The sequence below is a fragment of the Sciurus carolinensis genome, chromosome 5 (assembly GCF_902686445.1).
Source record: "Sciurus carolinensis chromosome 5, mSciCar1.2, whole genome shotgun sequence".
NCBI classification, from domain to species: domain Eukaryota; kingdom Metazoa; phylum Chordata; class Mammalia; order Rodentia; family Sciuridae; genus Sciurus; species Sciurus carolinensis.
Genome location: NC_062217.1, coordinates 127,482,125 through 127,497,632, shown reverse-complemented (window position 1 = coordinate 127,497,632; position 15,508 = coordinate 127,482,125). Strand labels below are relative to the sequence as shown.

General features: G+C 42.8%; 1 protein-coding gene across 24 annotated transcripts in view; it reads left to right on the top strand.

The window, feature by feature from the left end:
• The window catches only part of Kcnma1 (potassium calcium-activated channel subfamily M alpha 1), a 723,575-nt gene extending 709,916 nt beyond the window's left edge, over positions 1 to 13,659 (top strand). For 7 of the 24 annotated variants that reach the window (XM_047552144.1, XM_047552160.1, XM_047552157.1 and 4 more), the window contains one exon: positions 5,659 to 5,820. In XM_047552144.1, coding sequence (XP_047408100.1) covers positions 5,659 to 5,680 — 22 coding nt within the window. In that variant the 3' untranslated portion in view covers positions 5,681 to 5,820. Of the gene's footprint in view, positions 1 to 5,655 lie in introns of all 24 variants that reach the window. The other 17 variants (XM_047552140.1, XM_047552148.1, XM_047552146.1 and 14 more) reach the window with 3 other exon arrangements.
• The last annotated feature ends 1,849 nt before the right edge of the window (positions 13,660 to 15,508 follow it).

Sequence of the window (15,508 nt, the reverse complement as noted above, 5' to 3'; positions counted from 1 at the left end):
AAGAGGTAAATGTGAAGGAAGCTGGTAGAATAGGAGGCACACGGAAGCCTTGTCAGCTTCAGCACCCTGAGAATCCTAGAACCATCAACATCCCTTACGACTGCTACCAGAGTCCTTCACAAAGCCAGTCCAAATGGGTTCTTATGCATATAAATTTCTACCACAACTGGGAGAAGTTTCAAATTCTGTTCTAAATATTTAACATTGTGACCCACCCAGAACCTGATAATAGGTGCTTAATAAGTATTTGAAAGTAATTTGACCTTAGAGATTTTTATACCCTTAACTATTTTTCGACTTATCTTTGTCCCCTTGGCTTATGTCTTTTCAAAAAAAAAAAATTACAAGGATTGCCTGAAGGAGCTTCGCAATGCTTCTCTGCCCATGTCAGTTTCTCCAGCTGGGTACGACTTCCAAGACAGGAGAACAACCCTGTAAGCTCAGTGAATGGAAAGACTGACTGTGCCTGTTGGCAGCATTGTCAAGATCCCAGATGACCAGAAAAACCTTTTGACTGGCTCTTCTTCAGCATGGGAAAAGCCTAAAGGTGTCTGCATCCCAATAGAGACAATTAAATCAACCTGCCAGGTTCCTATAGCAACAGGCTCCTTGAAGGAGAAACAGGGAGCGTGTAGGAACTTCAGGGACTGTGGAAGTCAAGACAGGGTAAAAATCAATTCTCTACCAGCTTCTTTCAGCCTATCCCTGCTTTGTCATAACATGATAAAGAAGTAGCTGTGGGCACCTGTCACTAACTGGTTGACTGTCTCTCAGGCAGGGATGGCATATTCATTGCAACTATTGGTGAGAGGGATGATCCCCTGCCACCTGAGAAGGAAGAGTGAAGGGTCTGCCCTCAGGGTTTCTGCTGGACCAAGGGCCACAGAGGAGAGTCAGGAGGGGGCAGTTGGCTCTGCTCAGTGCATGGCAGAATTAGACTCTGAGTTAAAAGAGACAGATAGAGTCATTGTGAACAATTGCAGAGAAGTAAGATAAACAGAAACTGCTCTCATTCTGGTAGATGATATTCCTCTCTGTGAAATAGCCATGTTCAGCCCAGGTAGAGGAGAGGAGGTATATGCGTGGGTGGGCCTGGAGGCGGGGGTCGTCGGTTTGGTAGGCAGAGCCTCACAGCGCTGCCCTTGAACGTTGGTCTGCCTTGTTAGCCCTTACAGTTCTCTACAGTTGCTCCATCCAGATGGAAGCTTTTCCTTCCATACCTTTGCTCTCTAAACCCCAGCTTGTGGTACAGCAACGAGAGGGCCAATTATTCCAAATGCCTTTGCTGTGCCATCGTCTCCCTCTTTCTGCAGTCTTCTCTGGGGATTAGTTATGTGAAAAGGCTAAATCCCACAGCGCTGACAACCTCCAGAGCCAGTAGAATGTTCACGGTGCAGTTTGTGTCTTTCTCTGCTGCTGCTGACCCAAGCAGCTCAGCCTTCCTCTCCGTAGCCCTCTCCTCCAGCTCTTGGTGGACCTATAGTTCTAAGGCTGTAGGAGGGACTGACCTTACTCCAAACCCTGAGATCTCAATGATGACACTAGAGATAGGAGGTAGAGATGGCTCTTGGGTCGGGTCAGGTGTTTGTCACCTGAAAGTCAATATTTCAGAGACAGAGATACTGCAGAAGGATTGTAGCCCTGAACTCTCCAACATAACACAGGCTACCCCTTTCTCTTCTTCACCTTCCAAATGAAGACAATCCACCAAATCCTCCTGTGTCATCTCCGTGACCACAGGCTGTGCTTCTTCAGGCCAGCATCCAATTTGCATACCATATTTCTCTACCCCAGATCCTCTGCTGAAGGCTTCATTTGTGTCACATCCAAAAGACACAATCCATCCTTAGATCCTCCTCCATCACTGACAGTACTCATTAATGCCAACCTTCTGCCAAAAACTGATGCCTTAGTGATTGTCACAGACCAGGCGCTTCATGCATATTAGCATGTTCACTCTTTTCTATCAACCCAGGAGTAGATGCTGCCAGACTCTCCACTGGACAGGTGTCGAATCTGCAGGACACAAAAGTCTATGAAGCTGGCCGCTGTGATATCATGTTGCTAACATTCTTGATAATGTTCATAGCCTTAGCAACTCACGTTCACTTCCCACGTAGCTGGACCTGTGGTAATAGCTTGGACACCTCTCCATTGATCTAAATGATAATATTGACAAGATTATATCCTTAACCCTGTTCTACAGCAGAGAAATGATGTTGAGATAAATAACACAAGAACTTGTTCAGAGACATGCAGCTAGCTCATGCGAAAGCCAGGGCCACTTGACTTTCACCTGCTTCCTGACACTATTTCCCTGCCAGCTCCTCATGGAGTACCCATGGTAGACAGCTTGTGACATAGCTAGTCTGGAAAAGTGACATCTCCCAGTGGTGGTGTTGGTGACCATTACCATGTGTCCTCTGAGGCATCTTTTCATCAAAGGCCTTTGCCAATTTAGTTGTTCTCCCAACTTCATTTTGTCATTCCAGTTCACTTGCCATTGACTGGGAAATGCCACTCCCTCCCTAACTCCACTAACCACCTTGTGAGAGAGCTCCTGGCAGGTCCCATGTTGATCTGAGAGTGATGACATCATGCATCTCATCCTCAAGAAGCTTATGGACAGATGGCACTGTTTTCCTCTGGCAGTAAGGAGATCTTTGTAACCAGTCAATTGCCCTTTTCAACTTAGGGATGAAAAGAAAGCACCCAGAGATATTTCTGGCATGTGGGACAAGGTAGAGAGTGGAGAAGAACTCAGGATTTGGATTTATTCTACACCATGTCAGAACTTACTTGAATTCCACGTCTGAGTCCTCTTCCTTATGGACAGTTTTGTAGGCAAAGTTTCTTCTTTAGAAGATCCAATTAGCCAAGCTGCCATCGTCACACTCCATGCACTGTCCATGGAAGCTGAGTGGCTGACAACCCTCACCATGTGTGTTCTTCTGAAGCTCTTCTGGAGGAAGAGGCACATCTTCACAAAGGTCCTTTGACATCAGACATTTTAGTAAAATGTTCAGTGTATTCGTAGATTTCAAATTCCTCAGCATCCTTCCTAACCAAGAATCTAAACACACACACATTTACGTTTTAGGAACCACCCCAATGAAGTGGCTATTTCTGAGGCATAATGAGAAATTCACCCCTTGACTGGAAGGGAATTTCACCCTTTATTTGTGCTGAGGCTGCAGGGTGGTCAAACACAGGGACTACTTTGCTTATATTTTATTTTATTTTATTTTATTTTGTAGGCAAGACTTTTAAGGGAAAGAGAGAAGTAGCTTAAATGGAGAAATAATGCTCTCTTTCTTACAAGACAGCAGAAGGAAATTGATATTCTCTCTGTGGTGAAAGGCCAAAATGCCATCTTTGAATTGAACTGCAAAGACTAAATTCTGAACAATTATTCTCTGCAGTAGTTGTAAAAATTTCAGCAAATTGCAGCTGTCTTAGGTCTTTCACCCAAAAGACCTCCTCGTTTCCATCAGCAGAGTTCGCTCTTCCGACCTGGCATGTCCAACCTAGCACTAAATCCCCTTTGCAAAATCATTCCACAGAACAGTATAGCCACAGCCAACGGCAGCTCAGGAAAACAGAGCACAAACACCAGACTCACTCCAACATCATCTTTACACATAAACCGTTTGAAAAAGTCATAGTTTGAAATTGTTCCAGAGGCCTGGCAATGCTTTTAAAACATGATAACCATCACACTTTACTCTTCTCTGAAAGGTTAGTTTAATCGTAGATCACAAAAAATTGGTTTCCACAAATGCATAATGGTTCATCTGTGTCACACTTGAACTAAATGGTTTTTTAAATGGAGCTGAAATTATTTTGATGTGTACACAGTCCTGGATTTCTATACAACCTTTTTTAACCAGCCCATCAGGAGTCTTGCCTCTAAAGCCTCATTAATAATTCAGATGTGCTGATGACTTTAAAAGATCTATGGAATTGAAGCTTAGGAAAAAAAAAAAACTCTGCTTGACAAAAAGATAAATGAATGTAGAAAGAAGCTGTAGGAGTCTGGCAAGCTGTAGATCATCTCAGAACAGATTGTAACTTTATCATTCTGTCAGGGGGAATAATTTAAAGCACTTAATCAGTTAGCTTCACTGTGAGGATGTAGCATTATGAATTCCTATCGTCCAATCTGTTCAAATCAAAGTGAACTTAATTATAATAGGTGAGAGAGCCAGAGCAGGAGGGGGTGTGGGGAGAACGATGCAAGAGGTAGCAAGTGTCCTGAGAGGTAAACTGAGCTGCGGAACAAAGGGTAGAGAGGCTCTTACCCAGGCAGACCCCAGCTCCAGAGACGCTCCCAGGGCTCAGCTCACTGGAAATACCAATAGTGTGGACCAAAGAGAAGTGAGCAGAGTAACCACGAGGTGATTATAGATGCTTAATTTATAAACCATCAACCAAACACACACACACACACACACACACACACACACACACACCACACACACACACACACACACACACACGCCAAGCCAGGATCCATTTTCAATGACATGTTAGTCCAGGACCCCTGAGAAGGCAGTTAGGAATTATTCCATAGGTAGAAAAGGAAATAGGACAGACCATTGTCTCCATAGCAGTGAGTGCGCCTTTTCTTTCCCTAAGCCACTGAAATGAAGCATGTGATTCCCAAGTTAGAACGTCCCGTTTGCCCAGTCCCTTCCTATCTATACACATGGCCAATTTCCCGGAAAATTTCAATCCTAGAAAGAGGCAGGGATGAGAGTAGAGTCTTGTAAAACTACACAGCCCTGCTAAGAGAACGGTAGGCCATTTTCCCTCTCACCCCAGCCCCTGAACAGCCTGACTCAGCAGTCTCTCTCAGACACTTCTGTGCTCAGGGTGGAAATGAAATGCCAAGACTTCATCCAGCTCCCTTGTTGACAGCTTGGGTTATTATAGTCGGTTAAGATAGTGCCACTTGGAATCCTTTTCATAACTTTATACCAACACAGAGTTCTCATTCTTGAAATAACAGCTATCTCAAAATACTGTTTAAAACACTGGTTGCTGTTCTGGTGTTTTGCTCTCATTGGCCAGCAAATTCTGTGGGTTTTATTAAAGACCCCCAAAGGTGACTGCAAAAGAAACAGAATGGGTATAACTGGCATATACCTTTCTGTCAGTTTATTATAAGCAAAGCAAAGTAAAGGCTGGGAAGAGGTAATGCTGCAGAATATTCTAGACCATTGACTTTGCAGCAGGGACAATATCCCTCTACTCCATCCTATGGACGGACAGATCTTTCCTCAGGCACGATGTCTGTACACAATATCTGATATATGCAGCACCTCCTCCCCACCAAAGTTTTCCAGGCCACTAAGGTAACTCCAGAGAACATTGCCACAGCTCATCTTCCAATCCCTCCTTATTCTCTGAGGTCCAAGCATGGTAGCTCCTAGTCCAATGGCACATCTTATTCCTCACTTGCTACAGGAAGCAGAGGTATGTTTCAGGTCCTGGGGTCCTCCCTACACCGCACTGTCTCTCTCAGCAATTACTCACTGGCAGCTTCTATTGATCACCTTTTGCATTTTTCAATGAACTTTCCAAAAGCTTTACCCTAGGACTAATTAAGCTTCTCATTTCTCCTTCTTGTTCTCTATCCATTTTGCCCTTTAGCAGAAAAGAAATGGTTTACAGATGAACCGGATAATGCCTATCCCAGAAACATTCAAATCAAGCCCATGAGTACCCACATGGCTAACCAGATCAACCAATATAAATCCACAAGCAGCTTGATTCCTCCAATCAGAGAAGTTGAAGATGAATGTTGACTCCCAGGAGACCAGAACTATTTTTTTAAAGCCTGACAAACTTCATAAATGGTGATGTGACTTTTCTTCCTCCTACATGCTGACTCACTGGTGGAGACGTTAGGATAAGCAAGAATTGCGAGAAAATAAAGTAGACAGATCTTTCTCTTTGTCTGCCTTGAATATTGCTTCCATGTATTTTTGGAAAAGAAAATGATTTCATTTATAAATGAACATACTAAAATAGTCATGTATAGCCTCTAGCATTTTAAATTATTTTTATTTATTAGAAAGAAAATATATTTTTTCTTTTTTTTTCCATTGTCGGATATCTTCCCTATATCTAAACAATGCAAAATCAAAATGAATGAGTGGCCAGACTCCTTAATGCCTATTTCTCTTCTTTCTCTCTTTTTCTTTGAGGAGAATGATGGTCATTACCACAATTAATTATGATTAAGGGGAATGGATTATTAAAACAATTTTAAAATGGTCAACAGCGTATACATGTATTTTAGTAAATCCAAAAACGAGGACAAAAGAGGACGGGTAACTACCTACTCCTCTCCTGGATGGGTGTGTATTTTGATCTGCATTGACACCAGCTCTTAATAAATGGAAATTTATTTATTTTCACAATTGAAAGTAAAATTTTTGTAGTTTTAGTTTTTGTTCTGTATTTCTCATCCCTCTGTTCATATATTTGAAGTGAAGACCTTCTTGCAGCTTTTCTATGATTTTCAGATCAGATTTAGCCAGACAATTATATTGGGAAGGTTGGGCCTGCCTGGGATGTGGAAGTTGAGATTCACTAAAGACATGGCTCTGTTGCTTGTTTCAATGGCAGGGACTCTTTAACATGTTGTTCTGCTTCTCATTTCATATTTCCAAACCACACGAGCAAGTAATTTCAACTTTGGGAGGATCCAGTGAACTTTCCCTCCCCACTCTAAGACTCAGAGCTTTTAGCCTGAAAGTTTGTAAACACCAATGAATAGTAGTTTCAGCAATAGAATCTCAGAGGCACTCATTCCTCTCACTGAGTTTTTGTTTAAAAGCCAGAAAAATTCCATGATCAAGGAGGCAACTTTTGACCAGATTTTAATCTATTGGCTTTCCAGATTTTAGTTACTAGGACAAAACACACAAACTTGCTAAAACAATTTAAAAAATAACAACAACAACAACAACAACAAGAAAAGCAACAAATGTACTTAATATAGACTGTTAGAAAAAGGCCTTTGAAAATTACCAGCGATGAAATAAAATGTATCGGCCACTTCAAATGGTGGTCTAAAGATTTTTCTAGCCATCAGATGCAATCACAGTGTCTCAGAGCTCTGCTGTCACTTGCCTGCTCAGTGTCTAGTTGCCCTGACCACTGTTTTGTTCCAACAACTCAGCAAGTCTTTCAACTTCAAAATTATCAGTCTTGGAGATGCTCATCAGGGTTTCTGGAGAAGCATGAATGTGATAGTGATTTTCATTTTCTTAAAAATGTAAACAGTGGACACTTAACCAAAATAACCAAAAGGTCCCCATGATATCTATTCCATTAACTCTTTAGGCCATGACCCTGTGGTACCTAGTGATGGTAGTGCAAATCAGATCAGAGCAAAGCAATGAGATCACATGAAAACAAGTCCACCAAGTACTTCAACTACCAACGTAGGCAAAATGAGCTTCCACCTCTGTCCACTCCCTGCAGAGCCAATCTAGTTGTGCTTCCACCTCGTAGGCATCGTCCTGCAGTGACTTGTCAGACTGTGGTTACTCTGTTGTCACATTTCGTAGAATTAGTTCTATAAAAGTATTGTGAATATAACGTACGTCCAATTGGATTGTTAAAAAACTACTTATAATCAATCACTAGTCTACTCAGCAGACTACAATGATGTCAACAGTCTATATCCAGGCTTATAAACATTTCCTGGTTTCCAACAGAAGTCAAACATGTTTCTGGGGAGAATCCCCTGCTCGGATATTGATGGCTTTCCTAAAAGCTAGGCCTTCTTTTACATAATGATCTTTGCATTTGGGTCACCTTAGGACATTCGCATCGTGCAGGCTCTTCTTTCCTTCATGAACCATAGTGGGCTCTATTTCACCTGTGTTGCTGATCACCACCTCTGAATGTGCTATGGCTCATTGGTCTCCTAGGGCGGGCATCAGTGACCACTGAAAGAATCTTATGCAATCCCCTCACCTGTGTCCTTTCATACCTAGGTAGGCTGGAAACAGAAGTGTAAACTCCACACCAAGTCAAGTCCCTTTATGTGTAGAGATTTGAATTTAAACTTTAAAAAATACACATAATGGCCAAAATAGCTTCCTGCTGTGAAGGGCTCCCTGGTTCATCAAGCATCCTCCAAAAACCAAGTTGGTAGAAATCCATTTTCTTCTAACGGAGAGCAATAAGCTCATGCTGTTTTGCCTTTGGATAATGAATTATACTAAACCAGAAAGCAAAATCATGCATTTCTTTTACAAAGAGGTATGCAAAATCACTAGGTAGCTGCCCCTCTGACGAAAATTGGCACCTGGTAAGTTGAAAGTGAAATGGAAACAAAAATAAAATCTGTACGGTCACTGGGGTGCTCAAGGGAATACCAGAGCTTTCTGACTTATATGTGTGTTGAGCTCTATGTCCCTGAGCAGTCCTCAACCATCCCTGCTATGAAAGACTGTCTTCTCACCTACATCCACCTGAGAACAGAGGTGGTCTTCTTTGGCATAGTCTACGCTAGAAGGCTCTGGTCTCCCATCCCAGTTCAAGGTTCCAGAAAAGCCATTTTCACAAACTAATGCTACTTGGGTTCTTTGTAGCCAGACTTATCAACAGGCTGTTTACAAGGCAGAAAACCTACTTAGAAGTTCATCAGCACCAGCATCACCTTTATCATTGAGAACAAAAAATTATTTTTTCTAAGTAATTTTATATATGAGAATATTGCTTTGAACCAATATAAAACACATTAAATAAAAGTGTGACTAATGCATGTTGGAGAACACTCAGGAACTCTCTCCTCCTAAGATTGTGGCATCTTAAGACATTTTATAAAAATAAACTAATGGAATACTCCAAATAAACAAGGAATTATAGCTGCTTGGTTGGGGTTAGAAAGGGGCAAATAAGAATCCATATGACATTAGGGTTATTTTCATGTGGGAAGCAAATGTGCCCTACTGATAGTCTCAGGGTTCAAGAGCAACATCTGCAAACAACTAGCTATGAACTTTGAAAATGTGTTTTAAACTCCCCAAGTCTCAGTGACCTTACAATGAAGGTAATTCATAGAGATGGCTCCAAGGCCCCTCCAGATCTGAGAGGACAGGATCTAAAGTAGAAGTGGGATCGTAGGAGCGGCTGTCTGTCCTTAGCCAGTCCCTTGGAGACGATCTTGTCCAGGACTGGAAAAAATGGTCCATCCAGCTATATTATCCATGTTGTATTCCTGATATGAAGGTAGAGTATATTTTCTGCTCTGGACATAGGCTAGTCAGGTTCATTCCTATGCTTTTCAGTTTGGAAGATTGTTAGATTCAAGATACAAAATACTAAGTTTGAATGCACCTGAATTTCATTAATCCAGTTGTTCTGTCTGTTTCTAGGGTTATATTCTCAATATTAACACTACCTTCCCTTTCCCTAGGTTCAAGGCCAAGCTTTAGTTAATTCTCTCATCTCTAACCCATGTCTCATCTCCAATGTCCAGGATGAAGTTACAGACTCGAGGCTCCTCTGATTCCTGCCATTAATCCCATTTAGGTGTTCCCTCACCACCTTGATTCAGGAAGTAATCAATCTTACTCCTCATTTCATTTCCTCTTTTATCTGATTTTTTTCATTAATACCCCAACCATTTCTTTTCTACTTTATAGATGTAATTTTGATCTATCACTTTTATCATCAAAGAGAAACTCACTGAAAGAAGGAAGGGCTAAAAAAGGAGGAGGAAGAAAGGTAGAAAGGGAGAAAAAGATTATTCAATAAATTGGGATGCAAGTCACTTGACACATGTTCAACTTGGACATTGAATTCCAGTACAGAATCTGTCCATTTTCTATTCTGTTCCTATATGTTGCAATTGGAATGGTGGTAAAGCCACCAATCACAAGGCCCTTGAAAAGTGCTCACTGCTTAGGGCTTGACCCACTTTTTAAAAAAAAATATTTTTTAGTTGTAGATGGACACAATGACTTTATTTTATTAATTTATTTTTATGTGGTACTGAGGATCGAACCCAGTGCCTCACATGTGCTAGCAAGTGCTCCACCACTGATCCACAATCCCAGCCCCTTGACCCACTTTCTTTAGAACAGAGAATTCACTTTTAAACTTCCTGATAAAAGATCTCTCTACTCCTCTTCTCTTCACCTTGTGTTCCAAAGGGCATTTTTCTTCTATCAAGCAGAGATGATTCAACATTTATATCCATCCCATGATCACCAAATGAAGGGATGAGGTCCTTTGACTTTAGTTATGAGAGAGTAGTAGTTAGACATGATTTCCAGCTGATTTGTATTAGTGTGGCCATGTTGATTATTGAAGTGGAGTTCATCCTGATTGCTTGCTGCCCATGCAGTACAGTTGTGAATAATTTCAATATTGTCATGAAATAAGACAATGCAGAGAAATTTTAAATTTTATTTCTCAAGAGACTACAGAGTCTACTTTGTCATCCTTCTGGCAAACTTGTTTTAACATTTTCTGTGCTCAAAGGTAGCAAGCCCTTTCGCCCCACCATCGTTGGAAGTTCCATGATTTTGTAGTCCACATGGCTAGACTAGAGAAAGAATTCTGAGTTAGACTATCTTTCCAGAGCTTCCCCTTTTAATTTTAGCATAAACATGGGCCTAAGACCCATTTTAAACATTTAATTTTGTTTACTCCTAACATGAAAATGGGCCTAAGACTCTTTATCTAAAGGGGAAATTTAGAACACACATTAAAGAACTGGGAAGAAAGAACATAATGAAAGAGGTACAAGTAGCATTTTATGGTACCCTGAGCTAAGGGCACACACATGCTGCCAAGAACCAGAACTTAGAGTTGAAAGGAAGAAGAGGTTGTATTGACCTGGGGGGCCTGGGAGAATGCAGAGGAATATAAAGTTTGATGGATTTTGGAGGTTTTTCAATAAGATATGGGAGACAGGACTGGGAAGATGTGGATTATGAGTGCTTTCCAGAAAGAAGGGCTCACTGGGCTACAGTGCATTCGTAGGAATGTGATTTCAAAACTACTATGTGGACCATTTTGTCTATTGGGAGGAGCTAGTAGTCCAAGGGTCAAGCTAAAAAGTTTAGAGTTGATTTAAAAAGTTACAGAAAGCCCCTAAATATTTTAAACAAAGAGTCCGTGCATTTTTTTTTAGACTGAAAGTTTAGAGGTTGGTTCTTTCTGGACATCATGGTGGAAGTGCAGACTCTGTTTCTGAACATTTCCTCAGCAGCATGAAGTCCTAAGGGCTGTGTATCCATGCTCCCCACTCGCCATGTGCAGCTCCTGCCTTCCTCACATGCCTTGCTCCCTGTCACAGACATCCTGCACTATTTAATTACTAGAATGTCAGCCACAGATCTATGGAGTAAATTAAAGGGAAGGAGTAGGTTTTTAGATTTTTTTTAAAATTCACCTTCCAATTATACTATTTTCTGGGCATTACTATTATAAGAACATGAGATAGGCCAACAACAAATTGTAGAACATAATTACTAGTCTAGAACTGCCAGGTATGAATTCCTGGTATTAAAACATCCTGCCAAGTAATCAGGTAGCCATTGCTCAGTAACCAGTTAGCCACTCAGTAAATATTTGAAAGAAGAATGGAACAGGATAGCAGGATGATTGCATTATAGGTCTTGCTATCAGTAATCTTATAATTCAACCCAAACCAGAAACATACAGAGCCCTTAGAGACAGACAGCACCACCTTTCGGTAATGGCAGGAGTTTAAACAAGGGAGACGTGCTATGGTACAAAGTGGTCCAGCAATAAGGGCTTTCTGAATCATCAAGGGACTTAGGAGTTAGGTCAGTAGAGAGACAGCATTCTAGACCTGAAGACAGACCGTCTGATGTGTGGTAGTAGAGGTGATGTTACTCAGTAATGGCTAATGGAGATTTGTTGAGCAGCCACTGGGCGCTCTTTGCTGGATAAAACTTTTAGAGAAAGAGAGCACGCCTGCCTAACTGGGAGCACAAGGCACACATATATGAAGAAGAGCTTGTTGCATGAAGCAGGTGTTCTATAAATACTTTTTGAATGTGAGAACAGTGAGCAGTGAATAATGGTCATGGGTCATAATGGCTGAGGGAGCTTGGCTGGGGTTGCAGAGCTGGGTGTTGATGCAAAGGCTGCTGGTCTAGAAAAGTTTCTTTGTAAAGGTGATGCTTCATTCTGACCTTAAGGGCAGGGCCATGCAGAGGTCTAGGAAGAAAAGAAGACTGCAAGGGGCGTGATCCAGTGCAGACATCTGGGAAATGTGCTGTGTGTATCCAGAGCAGAAGGGGCAGAGAGCGGTCCATAGGGAAGACCCCACAGGCAGAGGGTGGAGAAGGCGCAGCTGAGAGGAGGTTGCCGCCGACCCCCAGATGTGGAAGCCACATGCTTATAGAGCTCGAAACATGAGGAGTCTGGATGAATTCTCCAGAAGATAAAGTGTAGGTTTAGAAGATCAGTTGGTAGAACTGTTGGGAGGTTAAACCATAACTTTAGGGGCTAAAAAGAGCAAAATAAATAGATGTTTTGGGGATAAGAGATTTGCGGTACTCAAGTACCAGGGAAATAGGAAATAAGAGAGAAAAATTCTAAGAAAGAGAGGATGGGTCATTTGTGAGGTCAGAGATGAGGGTTTTGGAGATGGTGCCTCAGATGTAAGGGACTCCCTTGCAGGAAGCAGGGGCTTTGCTGGTTTGCCTTTATCTCCAGAGCCTGTCACCGAGCCCGGCTTGGATAGGCAGACAGCTGGCCACTCTGGGTTACCCTGGGCATCTTAGAAATGAAGGGAGCACAGGACGCCTTGGTCGTTGGCACTGTTTTCTGGAGGACTCAAAGCAGAGGGATCTTGAGGCAACGCTTCTTTCATTTTCTGCTCATGTTATTTCATTGCTCCTCGTCCCTCATTGCAGAGTGCACACTGGCAGCTTCGGTTTCAGGGACCTTGAGACAAACACTACAATCACCTTGCTTTGATGGCTTTTCTGGACTGGGAATATAAGGAGACATGTTTTGGCCTGGTGAAAAATGACCTTATTTCTAGGTAGAATTTAAATTTACAAGGATTTCCTCCCCTTGGTTTATCCCCTTGAGGACCTCTGTGTTTCCCGTTCTCTTCTACCTTGCTCTTCAGCAGAAACGGGGATGAAAGGGACACCAGAGCTCTCCAGGGCCTGCCTCAGGAAGCACCGCTGGCCCACTGTTTAGAGTCGCAGATAGAAACCTACCTACGCAGCACACAGGCCTGCCAGAGACCCCAGAGCTTCCTTCACGAGGGATTCAGGGTCAACACGAGAAGGCAGTCACAAGGAAGGGAGCCCTGCTAACAAGGGGACCAAGCCCCGCTTCTCCACTAAACCAGAGCCTTGCTGCCCCAGAGCGACTCATTCACCTCCCCTTCCTTCCGCTGAACGCGTGTTTTGACCAGAACCTGCAACATTTCAAATGTAAACCAAGATCTGCCTGGAAATCCTAATTTAAAAAGTTCCACTCCCAGGCGGCACAGTTACATCCTGCCTAAAGTTTCTGGCCCACAGCCCACCACCCAGACACCAACAGGAAATTTCCCCCCACTTAACACCAAACCCTGCACTCAAGGTTTCTGCAGGGGACAAAGGAGGAAAAAAAAAAAAAAGGCACATAAGCAGAGGTCGGCCCACGGGTTCATTAAGGAAAAAGAGCGCGGCTCATTCATCTGTCTTTCACACTTGGATTGTTGGCGTGACATTGTGGTTATGATGCGTTCCTAGGACTGAACAGGAACTGGAGAAGAGAATAAATGCCGGTGCTCTGAAATGACCTGCCCAACTCTGTCATCTGTAACAACCAGTGATAACTCTCTCGTCTTGTAAAAAGGGTTTGTACATAACTTGTACATGGTTTCATTTTTGTATTTTTCGCAGATTAAAAATTTATGTATTTGTGTTCTAAACAAGGAGTGTTTTTTTGTGTCTTCGTAGCAGTCACGTGGCTGGGGGGTTATAGGGTATGGTGGTGGCAAAGTCCCTAGGTTCCTTGGAGTTGCTCTTGTCTCCTCTCTCTCTCTCTCTCTCTCTCTCTCTCTCTCTCTCTCTCTCTCTCTCTCTGATGAAGGCAAACTTGTGGGAGGACAGCAGTCATGTGCTTGTCTTCCCAACTGCAAGTGCAAACCGACCTTACCTCTCCAAGGACACTGGGTCCTGCTCAAGAATGTAAGGGGAATAAGCTAGTCCCCCAAAACCAAAGGCCGAATGTTTTCACTGATAAGTGGATGATGCTATATAATGGGGGAGGGGGATGGGGGTAAGAGTGAATGGAGGAGCTTTAGATTACATAGAGGGAAATGAGAGGGAGGGGGTGTGAAAAATGGTGGCATGAGACAGACATCATTACCCTATGTTCATGTATGATTACATGAATGGTATGAATCTACATCGTGCACAACCATAAAGAGGAAATGATGGACCCCATTTGTGTACAATGAATGAAAATGCAGTCTATAAAAATAAAAATATAAAAAAGAATGTAAGGGGTACTGGGAGAGAGGAGGAGCTGCTACCATCTGCGTCATGCCCAGCAGGGCCACATCATGACCAGAGGGCCATAGGCTGCTACAGAAGCCTCCAGCAAGCAGGCCTGTAAAGAAATAGGTAGCGTGTGATGGGCCCTTGAGAAGCAAGGATGGTCTAACCTCAGTCATGTGATCTCAAGCTAGTTCTCCTTTTTTTGCCATCTTCACACAGAAGAAATGTTGGTTTCCCCTGCCTCTAGCTTGTCAAAACCTAGGACTGCCTGCAGCTGGTTTGAGCCATACGCTGGCACCTCCCTTCCCCACCGGCTCCCAAGACCCTGCCGCCATCACCATCTCTGACCCCTAATAGACGGGGTCATGGACGACACTTGGTTTCCAGACAAATAAAAGAAAGACCTCTTAAATGCTGAAGTTGAGGCCCACAATTTAGATCTTCAGACTCTACACCAGAATACCTAATGTATAGAACCTATTGGTACTTCATGTCTTCTAGAGATGGTCTCACTGATTCACTGGGCAATTGTTAACGTTCACGATTCCCTACTGGGAGCTGGGTATATGCTAGAGAGTAATGTCACTGCTCCAGTTCCCCAGCCTGGGGAGGGATGGCAACAACAACGAGCAGGCGCTAGTCACATGTTAAAAACTGATCCACAGGAGTAAGTACCAAATGACACCAGGAAGACAAAAGAGGGGCACTTAGCTGTTTGAAGAACAGTCCTCCCATTGATTGATACTTTCAAAAACAAATCCCCCGTCTAGCGAAGACAATAACAGCCCGAACCAGAACTCACTCCCAGGGGTCAGCAAATGCAGGCTTACCTGTCAGAATGTGCCAGTTCCTGACAGTCCTTTGAGCTCCAGATTCTCAACTTGCCTTCTCCAATATTTGCTAACAAAACTGAATGTTGTTGGGGAATGTAACTGCAGAGCATATGGTCCCCATTAGTTAGGCAAACTCCACTGCCAAATTCAGCTCCAAGGAAG